The sequence below is a fragment of the Bos indicus genome, chromosome 16 (genome assembly GCF_029378745.1).
Source record: "Bos indicus isolate NIAB-ARS_2022 breed Sahiwal x Tharparkar chromosome 16, NIAB-ARS_B.indTharparkar_mat_pri_1.0, whole genome shotgun sequence".
Taxonomy (NCBI): domain Eukaryota; kingdom Metazoa; phylum Chordata; class Mammalia; order Artiodactyla; family Bovidae; genus Bos; species Bos indicus.
The window spans coordinates 6,329,327-6,342,924 of NC_091775.1; the positions used below are offsets into that span (position 1 = coordinate 6,329,327).

At 38.8% G+C, this 13,598-nt stretch overlaps 2 protein-coding genes across 2 annotated transcripts in view; both read right to left on the reverse strand.

Moving 5' to 3' along the window:
• Window positions 1-13,598, reverse strand: part of LOC109570108 (complement factor H-like) — a 377,373-nt gene that overhangs the window by 287,752 nt on the left and 76,023 nt on the right. The gene's annotated exons all lie outside the window — the stretch shown is intronic.
• Window positions 1-13,598, reverse strand: part of LOC139176526 (complement factor H-like) — a 44,897-nt gene that overhangs the window by 2,473 nt on the left and 28,826 nt on the right. The window contains exons 9-11 of the mRNA XM_070768848.1: window positions 13,023-13,196; window positions 11,015-11,191; window positions 9,792-9,965 (exon numbers count right to left, since the gene is read on the reverse strand). Coding sequence (XP_070624949.1) covers window positions 9,792-9,965; window positions 11,015-11,191; window positions 13,023-13,196 — 525 coding nt within the window. The remainder of the gene's footprint in view (window positions 1-9,791; window positions 9,966-11,014; window positions 11,192-13,022; window positions 13,197-13,598) is intronic.

Below are 13,598 nucleotides of genomic sequence, written 5' to 3' on the forward strand. Positions count from 1 at the left end.
TGGGTCATGGTGGAGGATTCTGACAAAATGTGGGCCACTAGAGAAGGGAATGCCAAACCACTTCAGTATTCTTGCCTTGAGAACCCCATGAACATTATGAAAAGGCAAAAAGTTATGACACTGAAAGATGAACTCCTCAGGTAGGGAGGTGCCCAATATGCAGATCAGTGAAGAAATAATTCCAGAAAGAATGAAGAGATGAAGAAAAAGCAAAAACAACATTCAATTGTGGATGTGACTGGTGATGGAAGTAAAGCCTGATGCTGTAAAGAGCACTATTGCATAGGGACCTGGAATGTTAGGTCCATGAATCAAGGCAAATTGGAAGTGGTCAAACAGGAGAGGGCAAGGGTGAACATCGGCATTTTAAAAATCAGCAAACTAAAATGGACTTGAATGGGTGAATTTGACTCAGATGACCAGTATATCTACTACTGTGAGCAAGAATCCCTAAGAAGAATTGGAATAGCCACGATATTCAACAAAACAGTCTGAAATGCAGTGCTTGCATGCAATCTCAAAAATGACATAATGATTGCTGTTCATTTCCAAGCCAAACCATTGACAAGCACAGTAATCCAGGTCTATGCCCTGAACAGCAATGCTGAAGAAGCTGAAGTGGAATGGTTTTCTGAAGATGTACAAGGACTTCTAGAACAAACAAGCAAAAAGATGTCCTTTTCATTATACTGGACTGGAATGCAAAAGTGGGAGGTCGAGATATCTGGACTAACAGGCAAGTTTGGCATTAAGAGTACAAAATGAAGCAGGGAAAAGGGTAACAGAGTTTTACCAAGAGAACACACTGGTCATAGCAAACACCCTCTTCCAATAACACAAGTGAAATCTCTACACATGGACATCACCAAATGTCCATGGAAAACTCTACACATGGACAATACCAAAATCAGATTGATTATATTCTTTGCAGCCAAAGATGGAGAAGCTCTATACAGTCAGCAAAAACAAGACTGGGACCTGACTGTGGCTCAGATCATGAACTCCTTGTTGCCAAATTCATACTTAAATTGAAGAAAGATGTGAAAACCACTAGACATTCAGGCATGACCTAAATCAAATCCCTTACAATTAGAGTGGAAGAAACAAATAGATTCATGGGATTTGATAAGACAGAATGCCTGAACAACTATGGAGAGTGGTTCCTGACTTTGTATGGAGGAAGGGATCAAAATCATTCCCAATAAAAAGAAATAAAAACAGCAAAATGGTTGCCTCAAGAGGCCTTACAAATAGCTGAGAAAAGAAGAGATGCTAAAGGCAAAGGACAAAAGGAAAGATAAAACTATTTGAATGCAGTGTTCCAAAGAATCCAAGGAGAAAAAAGAAAGCCTTCCTCAGTGATCAGTGGAAAGAAATAGAGGAAAACAATAGAATGGGAAAGACTGGAGATCTCTTCAAGAAAACTAGAGATACCAAGGACATTTCATACAACGATGGGCACTATAAAGGACAAAAATGGTATAGACCTAACAGAAGTAGAAGATATTAAGAAGAGAAGGCAAGAATATATAGAAGAACTATACAAAAAAGATCTTCATGACCCAGATAACCACAAAGGTGTGATCACTCACCTAGAGCCAGACATCCTAAAATACAAAGTCAAGTATGCCTCAGGAAGCATCACTGCAAACAAAGCTAGTGGAGGTGATGGTATTCCAGTTGAGTTATTTCAAATCCTAAAGATGATGCTCTTTAAGTGCTGCCCTCAGTATGCCAGCAAATTCAGCAGTGAACAAAGGTCTGCAAAATGTCAATTTTCATTCCAATCCCAAAGAAAGGCAATCCCAAAGAATGTTCCAACTACAGTACAATAGCATTCATCTTACACGCTAGTAAAGTAATGCCCAAGTTCTCCACGCTAGGCTTAACAGCACATGACCCATGAAATTCCTGATGCTCAAACTGGATTCAGAAAAGGCAGAGAAACCAGAGATCAAATTGCCAACATCCATTGGATCATCAAAAAAACAAGAGAGTTCCACAAAAAAATCCACTTCTGTTTTATTGACTACACCAAAACCTTTGACTGTGTTGATCACAACAAACTGTGGAAATTAAACAGATGGTAACAACTGACCTGCCTCTTGAGAAATCTGTATGCAGGTCAAGAAGCCACAGTTAGAATCAGACATGGAAGAAAAACTGGTTCCAAATCAGGAAAGGAACACATCAAGTCTGTATACTGTCACCTGCTTATTTAACTTCTATGCAGAGTACATCATGCAAAATTCCAAGCCAGATGAAGCACAAGCTGGAATCAATATTGTCAGGAGAAATATCAACAACGTCAAATATGCAGATGGCACCACCCTTATTGCAGAAAGTGAAGAAGAGCTAAAGAGTCTCCTAATGAAAGTGAAAGAGGAGAGTGGAAAAGTTAGCTTAAAAATCAACATTCAGAGAACTAAGGTAATGGCATCCAGTCCCATCACTTCATAGCAAACAGATGGTGAAACAATGGAAACTGTGAGAGACTTTATTTTGGGGGCTCCAAAATCACTGCAGATGGTGAGTGCAGCCAGGAGATTAAAACACACTTGCTCCTTAGAAAAAAGTTATGACCTACTTAGATAGCATATCAAAAAGCAGAGACATTACTTTGCCAACAAAATTCCACCTAGTGAAAGCTATGATTTTTTCAGTTGTCATGTATGGATGTGAGAGTTGGACTATAAAGAAAGCTGAGCACCAAAAAATTGATGCTTTTGAACTGTGGTGTTGGAGAAGACTCGTGAGAGTCCCTTGGAATGCAAGGAGATCAAACCAGTCAATCCTAAAGGAAATCAGTCCTGAATATTTATTGGAAGGACTGATAATGAAGCTGAAGCTCCAATACTTTGACCAGCAGACGAAAAGAACTGACTATTTGGAGAAAATCCTGATGCTGGGAAAGATTGAAGGCAGAAGGATAAGGGTATAACAGAGGATGAGATGGTAGGAGGGCATCACTGACTTGATGGACATGAGGTTAGTTAAGCTTTGGGAGTTGGTGATGGATGGGAAATCCTGGTGTGCTTCAGTCCATCGAGTTGCAAAGAGTCAGACATGACTAAGCAACTGAATTGGACTGATTTAGTCTAGAAACACACGATGGCAGAAACCTCAGACCAATCCTTTCCATGCCTTGATCTACAGGGTCCAAGTAAGCAGCTCATATTTCCACCCACATAATGAGCGAACTCTTGAGAGAGTCCCTTGGACTGCAAGGAGGTCCAACCAGTCCATCCTAAAGGAGATCAGTTCTAGGTGTTCACTGGAAGGACTGATGTTGAAGCTGAAACTCCAATACTTTGGCCACCTCATGCGAAGAGCTGACTCATTGGAAAAGACCCTGAAGCTGGGAGGGACTAGGGGCAGGAGGAGAAAGGGACGACAGAGAATGAGATGGCTGGATGGCATCACCAACTCGATGGACATGAGTTTCAGTGAACTCACCGAATTGGTGATGGACAGGGAGGCCTGGCGTGCTGTGATTCATGGGGTTGCAAAGAGTCGGACAAGACTGAGTGACTAAACTGAACTGAACTGAACTGAATGAGGAAACAAGAAACCTCTGCCCTTTCTCCTGGTGTCAGAGGAGGTCAGGTGGGAACTTTAGCCTTGCACCCTACATGGCAGTAATTTATCACCCTACATGGCTGATTAATGAAGGAGTCCAATAACATCCTTAGTCTCAAGATAAAAAAGCTCAAGTGTCTGAATACAGTTGAAAATCCTTTATCAGACCAAAGACCAGGTAAACCTCAAAAGAGAAAAAGCAATCAACAGAAGACAACACTGAGATGACACAGATATTGAAATCATTGGATGATGGTTTTTAAAAATCTAGTCTAATTGGTAGAACTAGAAAATAGATTATTAGAAAACCACATGGATTGACAATATATCACAGATGGCAGAATGATCAATAAGTTTGAATATTAACTAACCTTGAAAATAGACTGAAAAGAAAATGGACATAGCTTCAAGTATCTGTGGGAAGATAGCAAAGAAGGTTGAACATGAAGTTGAAAATAAAGAATAAGAGATAAAAAAATAATGGCTGAGTTCCCTGTGCCATCATTTTCTGATGGTCTAAATGGAAAGGAAATCCAAAAGAATGGGGATATGTGTATATGTGTAGCTGATTCACTTTGATGTACAGTGAAGCTAACACTATATTGTATAGGAAATACACTCTAAAAATTTTTTTTTGAATAATGGCTGATAATTTCTCAAATAGGGCATATGACTTAGCAACTAACCAAAAACAACTACATGCTAAAACTGCTCAGTGAATTCCAAATAGGATGGAGCCAAATAACTTAATGTCAAGATACATCATAATCAGTTCCTGTTGTGTTGTTCAGTTGCTCAACTGTTTCTGACTCTTTGCAACCCCATGGATTGTAGAAAGCCCGGGTTCCCGGTCCTTCATTAACTCCCAGAGTTTGCTCAAAGTCATGTCCATTCTGTCGATCATGCCATCCAACCATCTCATTTCCTGATGTCCCTTCTCCTCCTGCGCTTAATCTTTTCCAGTATCAGGTTCTTTTCCAAGGAGTCAGTTCTTCTCATCAGGTGGCCAAAATACTGGAGCTTCAGCTTCAGCATCAGTCCTTCCAATGAATATTCAGAACTGATTTCGTTTAGGAATGACTGGCTTGATCTCCGTGCAGTCTCAGGGACTCTCCAGAGTCTTTTTCAGCACCACAGTTCAAAAACTCAATTCTTTGGTAGTCAGCCTTCTTTGTGGTCAAACATTCACATCCATACATTACTGCTTGAAAAACCATAACTTTGACAATATGAACCTTTGTTGGTAAAGTGATGTCTCTGCTTCTTACCATGTTGTCGAGGTTTTTATGGCTTTTCTTCCAAGGAGTCTTTTAATTTCATGGCTGCAGTCAGCACCCACAGTGATTGTGAAGCTAAAAAGAATGAAGTCTGTCACTGTTTCCATTTTCCCCCATTTTTGACGTACAGTGATGGAACCCGATACAATGAACTTCGTTTTTTGAATGTGGTTTTCAGCTAGCTTTTTCAATCTCCTCTTTCACCATTATCAAGAGGCTCTTTAGTTCCTCTTTGCTTTCTGACATTAGTGTGATGTCATCTGTGTATCTGAGGTTATTGGTATTTTTCCTGGCAATCTTGATTCCACCTTGTGCTTCTTCCAGCCTGGTATTTTGTGTGATGTTAAAGTAGCAGGGTGACAATATAGCCTTGACACACTCCTTTCCCAATTTTGAATCAGTTTGTTGTTCCATTCCGGTTCTAACTGTTGCTTCTTGACCTGCATACAGGTTTCTCAGGAGGCCAGTAAGGTGGCCAAGTATTCCCATCTCTGTAAGAATTTTCCACAATTTGTTGTGATCCACACAGTCAAAGACTTTAGTGTAGTCAATGAAGCAGAGTGTTTCTTCAATTCCTTTGCTTTTTCTATGATCCAACAGATGTTGTCAATTTAATTTCTAGTTTCACCATCTTTCTAAATTTAGCTTGTACATCTCGAAGTTCTCAGTACACATGTTGAAATTTAGCTTGAAGGATTTTGAGTATTACCTTGGTAGCATGTGAAATGAGCCCAGTTGTGTTGTGGTAGTATGAATATTCTTTGGCATTGCCCTTCAACTGACGTTTTCCAGTCCTATAGCCAATGCTGACCTTTCCAAATTTGCTGGCATATTATGTATAGTACTTTCACAGCATCATCTTTTAGGATTTGAACTAGCTCAGCTGGAATCCCATCACCTCCACTAGCTTTGTTTGTAGTGATGCCCACTTGACTTCACATTCCAGGATTTCTGGCTCCAGGTGACTTGTGGTTATCTGGGTCATTAAGTCCTTTTCTGTACAGTTCTTTTGTATATTCTTGCCACCTCTTCTTAATACCTTCTGCTTCTCTTAGGGGCATACTGTTTCTGCCCTTTATGTGCCCATCATTACATGAAATGTTCCCTTGCTCTTTCTAATTTTCTTGAAGACATCTCTAGTCTTCTCCATTGTATTGCTTTCCTCTTTTTTTTTTTTTTTTGCATTGCTCACTTAACAAGGCTTTCATATCTCTCCTTGCTATCCTTTGGATTCTGCATTCAGATGCATATATTTTCCCTTTTGTCCTTTGCACTTTGCTTCTTTTCTTTCATCTCTTTGTAAGGCCTTCTCAGAAAGCCATTTTTCATTGTTGCATTTCTGCTTCTTGGGGATGGTTTTTCTCACTGCCTCCTATACAAACCTCCATTCATAGTTCTTCAGGCACTCTCTCAGATCTAGTCCCTTGAATATTTTTATCCTTTCTGCTATATAATCATAAAAGCCGTAATGGCCTAGTGGTTTTCCCTGCTTTCTTCAAGTCTGAATTTCACAATAAGGAACTCATGATCTGAGCCACAGTTAGCTTCCAATCTTGGTTTTGCTAACTGTATAGAGCTTCTCTATCTTTGACTGCAAAGAATATAATCATTCTGATTTTGGTACTGACCATGTCGTGATGTCCCTGCATAGAATTGTCTCTTGTGTTTTTGAAAAAGATGTTTGCTATGACCCTTGTCTTCTCTTGTCAAAACTCTTTTAGCCTTTCCCCTGCTTCATTTTGTACTCCAAGGCCAAACTTGCCTGTTACTCCAGGTATCTTTTTATTCCTACCTTGCATACCAGTTCCCTGTATGAAAAGCAGATTTTTTTTGGTTACTCCGGATAAACTACCTACATGCATCTAAATACCTAGAGAGACTAAAAAAACCATGCAAAGACATATACTCAAAAACAATGCAGATCCATTTCAAACTATTTTATAATGTTCAAAAATCCACAAGGAAGTCAAGAAAAGAAAAACGTTGAGAATTGAAGGAAACACACACAAAACAAATAAGAAAATGGCAGACTGTCCTTAATAGTTAAGTCACTCTAAATATAAATGGTCCTAAATATATCGATGCAAAATGGCTGTCTGGGGAGGCCTTACAAATAGCTGTGAAAAGAAGAGAAGCAAAAAGCAAAGGAGAAAAGGAAAGATATAAGCATCTGAATGCAGACTTCCAAAGAATAGCAAGAGATAAGAAAGCCTTTCTCAGCGATCAAAGCAAAGAAATAGAGGAAAACAAAAGAATGGAAAAGACTAGAGATCTCTTCAAGAAAATTAGAGATACTAAGGGAACATTTCATGCAAAGATGGGCTCGATAAAGGACAGAAACGGTATGGACCTAACAGAAGTAGAAGATATTAAGAAGAGATGGAAAGAATACGCAGAAGAACTGTACAAAAAAGATCTTCACGATCCAGATAATCACGATGGTGTAATCACTGACCTAGAGCCAGACATCCTGGAATGTGAGGTCAAGTGGGCCTTAGAAAGCATCACTACAAACAAAGCTAGTGGAGCTGAAGGAATTCCAGTTGAGCTATTCCAAATCCTGAAAGATGATACCATGAAAGTGCTGCACTCAATATGCCAGCAAATTTGGAAAACTCAGCAGTGGCCACAGGACTGGAAAAGGTCAGTTTTCATTCCAATCCCAAAGAAAGGCAATGCCAAAGAATGCTCAAACAACCACACAATTACACTCATCTCACATGCTAGTAAAGTAATGCTCAAAATTCTCCAAGCCAAGCTTCAGGAATACATGAACCATGAACCTCCTGATGTTCAATCTGGTTTTAGAAAAGGCAGAGGAACCAGAGATCAAATTGCCAACATCTGCTGGATCATGCAAACAGCAAGAGAGTTCCAGAAAAACATCTATTTCTGCTTTATTGACTATGCCAAACCTTTGACTGTGTGGATCACAATAAACTGTGGAAAATTCTGAAAGAGATGGGAATACCAGAACACCTGACCTGCCTCTTGAGAAATCTGTATGCAGGTCAGGAAGCAACAGTTAGAACTGGACATGGAACAACAGACTGGTTCCAAATAGGAAAAGGAGTACGTCAAGGCTGTATATTTAACTTATTTACTTATACACAGAGTACATCATGAGAAACACTGGGCTTGAAGAAACACAAGCTGGAATCAAGATTGCCGGGAAAAATATAAATAACCTCAGATATGCAGATGACCCCACCTTTATGGCAGAGAGTGAAGAAGAACTAAAAAGCCTCTTGATGAAAGTGAAAGTGGAGAGTGAAAAAGTTGGCTTAAAGCTCAACATTCAGAAAATGAAGATCATGGCATCCGGTCCCATCATTTCATGGGAAATAGGTCGGGAAACAGTGGGAAAAAGTGTCAGACTTTATTTTTTGGGGCTCCAAAATCACTGCAGATGGTGACTGCAGCCATGAAATTAAAAGACTCTTACTCCTTGGAAGGAAAGTTATGACCAACCTAGATAGCATATTCAAAAGCAGAGACATTACTTTGCCTACAAAGGTCCATCTAGTCAGGGCTATGGTTTTTCCTGTGGTCATGTATGGATGTGAGAGTTGGACTGTGAAGAAGGCTGAGTGCTGAAGAACTGATGCTTTTGAACTGTGGTGTTGGAGAAGACTCTTGAGAGTCCCTTGGACTGCAAGGAGATCCAACCAGTCCATTCTGAAGGAGATCAGCCCTGGGATTTCTTTGGACGGAATGATGCTAAAGCTGAAACTCCAGTACTTTGGCCACCTCATGCAAAGAGTTGACTCATTGGAAAAGACTCTGATGCTGGGAGGGATTGGGTGCAGGAGGAGAAGTGGAAGACAGAGGATGAAATGGCTGGATGGCATCACTGACTTGATGGACATGAGTTTGAGTGAACTCCGGGAGTTGGTGATGGACAGGGAGACCTGGCGTGCTGCGATTCATGGGGTCACAAAGAGTCAGACATGACTGAGCGACTGAACTGAACTGAACTGAACTGAATGTACTTCTTGGTTTGGATTCCCATTCTGTCTTATCTCTAAACACTGAAGTATCCCAGTACCAAGTTCAGCCTTTTTATTTTAATGTGTACACTCATTTCCTGCATGAGTTCAGCTAGTTATTGTTCAGTCACCAAGTCATGTCTAACACTTTGTGACCCCACGGACTGCTCATGCCAGGTTTCCAGGTCCCTGAGCTCTCCCAGAGTTGCGTAAGTTCATGTCCACTGAATCAGTGATCTTACCCAAACATCTCATCTTCTGTCACCCTCTTCTCTGTCTTCCTTCAACCTTCCAATGAATCAGCTATTCACATCAAGCTTAGCTTGAGGATTTTGAACGTAACCTTACTAGCATGGGAGATGACTGCTACTGTCTGGTGATCTGAACATTTTTTAGTACTGTCCTTCTTGGGAATTGGTGAGGATTGACCTTTTCCACTCCTATGACTACTGCTGGGTTCCCCAAATTGCTGACCTAATGAGTGTAGCACTTTTGTAGCATCATCCTGTAGGATTTTAAATAGCTCTGCTGGAACTCAGCTAGTAACCTACCTTTAAATATCATCCATAGGTACAGCTGCCCACATCTATGTCAGATTTTGTGATCAGGCCCCAGCTGCTTATTCCATGTCTCAAAGTGGAATTTCTTGGGCTGTTAAATGTAACTATGGTATCTTTTACACACTTATCTTCAGAAAACAACTGACTATCTTAATGTTTTAAGACAGGAAATGTCCCATGATTCCAACTTCTCAAATCTGGTCAACACTGTCATACAATAAACATGTTAGATTACATATTCAGACCACAAAAGAACTGGATTTTTAGCATCATTTTTTTTTGCAACCAGAAATTATTCCAGAAAGGCTACTTCATCCTAATTTTGATTCAATATATCTTGTTATTATATTCTCTAAATTGGGTGGACAGGGTGAGTAAGATACTACCTTTACACTGAGGTGGTTCTGTCCAAGTTCCATTTAAACATACGACTTCCATCTCCCCAAAAAGGTCATAATTCCCAATGCATTCGTAACGTGCTCTCTCTTCACTTTGATATTTAGACTTCTGATTGTGTATAATAGCATTTTCCACTTGAGGTGGATTCCCACAGGAAACATCTGAATAGAAAGGTAAAAAAGTATCTCTAATATAATGATTATCATGAACAGCAAGGGAGAAATAGAATGTCAAATATATTCCATGGTTGTTTCAATTCAACAGTTAATCTGTCATGAAAGACTGCTAATTGTCATCAGTTTATATGTAAGGTTAAGGGAAAGGAAATAAAGCAATATTTTTCAGCAGGAATTAAACTTCTGTACCTTAATTCTCTCCCTTATACTTCACTAGAAAAGTGATACACAATTTTTAGGGCACTGAAAAAAAACAGTTTTCCTGGAAATCTCTTTTTGAGGTTAGTAAAATAAAAATTATAAAGTATATAAACTCAAAATGAATTTATAAATCATAAGCAAAACATAATAAAAATATCATTTGACTTCAAGATTTGGTTTACATTCATCCTGTTTATGATATATAACTTTAGGGCCTTTCAGAAAATAAACACAGTAGGTTCTTCTTTAGAGACTGATCAAGAATTAAACACTTTGAAGAATACTATAGTTGCAAGGAGAAGATGATTAATTAAAGATTTGAACAAAAATCTGGAAAAATAATAGAAAAATAAAGTGTAAATTTACAAAACTATACTTTAATGATATTTTGGGGCAAATGCTAAGGACATCACCATCAATGATGTGCATTTTTCAGTGTGATTCAGGGGATGAAGAGGCTGTAACTACAAGAGGCTGTAGCCATGGGTCCTAAACTGAAATACACACAGAATTCCTTGGCAATCATCAAGACATTGTCAGAGTTGCAGCCCCAGAGGTTTAGATTCAACAAGTCTGAGTGAGCCTGTGAATCTGCTTGCATATAACAGTTTACAGAATTTGCTGAGAATGCTCTTCCAGGACTGTGCTTTGAGAACTATTGGGCTACAACACCAAACACTGGGAACACAAGTCTATCCCTTTTTATGTTCAGGCACAAACTGGTTTTGACCTGGCCTAAAAGTAATCTATGTCCATTTAATGATAGTGGAGGCAATTTTCTACATTATATTATTTCAGATACTTATATAAATTTAAAAATTTTACCAAAGTACCTCTGCATGCTGGCCTTCCTATCCATTTGCTCTTAATACACTGTATAGTATTAGATCCATCCAACTGATAATATGATAGACACTTAAAAGCCACTTGTTCTCCTGACCTATAGAAATCCTTCTCCTGATCTGTGAGTACAGCATCCTCAAAGGTGGGCAAGTTAACACAATTTGTGCCTGAAAGAAAAAAGAATATGCATTTGTTTAGTACATCTTTAAAGATTCATAGTGACCACTGATTATATTCCAGAAAATAAATAATTACATATCAAACCAATGAATATTCTACAGCATTTCTCTTATACCTTGAGACAAATGTCAGAAATCTTGATATGTCACATTGACCATCTCTATATTATCAAAAATACAACATGGGAATGATGACATTCTAAGAGGTAGAGCTGCATACTTCTCAAATTTAAGGTATCTTCTCGCATGAAAGCCCACCTAAATTATGAATGTTTCTATTTTTGCTTTTATCAAAATATGTTACCTTGAGTTATGTTAAATGTCTTAGAAAATTGCATATTACAAAGAAATGATTGACAAATTAACAACAACTGAGTAGTGATAAGAGCAGAGTTCAGCCATAGTACAGGAACAGAGACCAGAAATCTGAGATGTATATCAGAGGATATTCAAACTGAACCCAAGATGATGTGAAAGAGATAGTTTAGTGTTATCAAATTGCCAACGTCCATTGGATCACAGAAAAAGCAAGGGAATTCCAGAAAAACATCTACTTCTGTTCATTGACTACACTAAAGCACTTGATTGTGTAGATCACAACAAACTGTGGAAAATTCTTGAAGAGATGGGAATACCAGACCACCTTACCTTCCTCCTGAGAAAACTATGCAGGTGAAGAGGTAACAGTTAGATCCGGACACGGACAATTGACTGGCTCAAAATTGGAAAAAGAGTACTTCAAGGGTGTATATTGTCATCCCGTTTATTTAACTTAAATGCAGAGTACATCATACAAAATGCCTGGCTGGATGAAGCTCAAGCTGGCATCCAGATTGCCAGGAGAAATACCAATAATCTCAGCTATGCCTCAGATGACACCACCTTAATGGCAGAAAGTAAAGAGGAACTAAAGGGCCTCTTGGTGAAGGTGGAAGAAGAGACTGAAAAAGCTCGCTTAAAACTCAACATTCAAAAAATGGAGATCATGGTATCCGGTACCATCACTTCACGGCAAATAAATGGGGAAAAACTGGAAACAGTGACAGACTTCGTTTTCTTGAGCTCTAAAATCACTGTGGATGGTCACTGAAGCCATGAAATTAAAAGACGCTTGCTCCTTAGAAGAAAAGCTATGACAAACCTCAACAGCATATTAAAAAGCAGAGACATCACTTTGCCAACAAAGCTCCACCTAGCCAAAGCTATGACTTTTCCAGTAGTCATGTATGATTTGAGAGTTGGATAGTAAAGAAGAGTCAGGCTGAGTTCCAAAGAATTGATATTTTTGAACTATGGTAATGGAGAAGACTCTTGAAAGTACCTTCGACTGCAAGATCAAAACAGTCAATCCTAAAAGAAATCGACCCTGAATATTCATTCAAAGGACTGATGCTTAAGCTGAAGCTCCAATACTTTGTTCACCTGATACGAAGAGCCAACTTATTGGAAAAGACCCTGATGCTGGGAAAGATTGAGGGCAGGAAGAGAAGGGGACAACAAACAATGAGATGGTTGAATGGCATCACCAATTCAATGGACATTGGTTTAAGCAAACACCAGGAGACAGTGAAGGACAGGGATGCCTGGCTTGCTACAGTCCATAGGGTTGCAAAGAGTCAGAAACGACTGAATGACTGAACTACAACAACAAATCAAACTTTTATTATTTCTAGGGTTATTAATCCTCTACCAGAATTCAGAACTTTTCATAGGTACCTTGTTAAATTCTAGAATTACTGCTTAATTTCATATTTGGGCCATTTATGCTTTGAATTAAAAGATATTTGTCAGCTTTAGAAAAAAAGGAAAAATACTATACTTATGCAATCTTGCGGACGAGACCATTCCCCTCCTAAACATCTTATAGATGCAGGTCCATCAGTTCCAAACCCTTCATCACAGTCATAAGTAACTTCTTCTCCATATTGGTAACTGTCTTTCTTGTGAGATATAACACCATTCTGAATATAAGGTGGAAGTCCACAAGGAAGTCCTGGGAAGAAATGAAATAATGATTTCATGTTTTGCTAACTTGGAAATTTAATTTGATGTCCTGGTCAACATATTTGGTAGTTTTACTTGAAAATAATAAATCATTATACAGGAACTTCCATGACATGGGAGGAAAGTGCACAAATTTTTCTTAAAATTACCAGTCTGGTGTGTGTCCACTTGAGCAAGAACTTGAAACTGAAATTACCAATATATGAAAGAAATCATCAGTGCTGCTCTAACCAATCATGAGTAATAAAAGAAAAACACATTGAGACTCCACACTTAGGAAAAGTACTTAGGAAAAGTACTATATATTGTAAGACATTAAAAGGGACATTTTAGGGAAGACATAGGACACTTTTTTGAATCTTAGATAGATAGGAATATAAACAGGTTTATG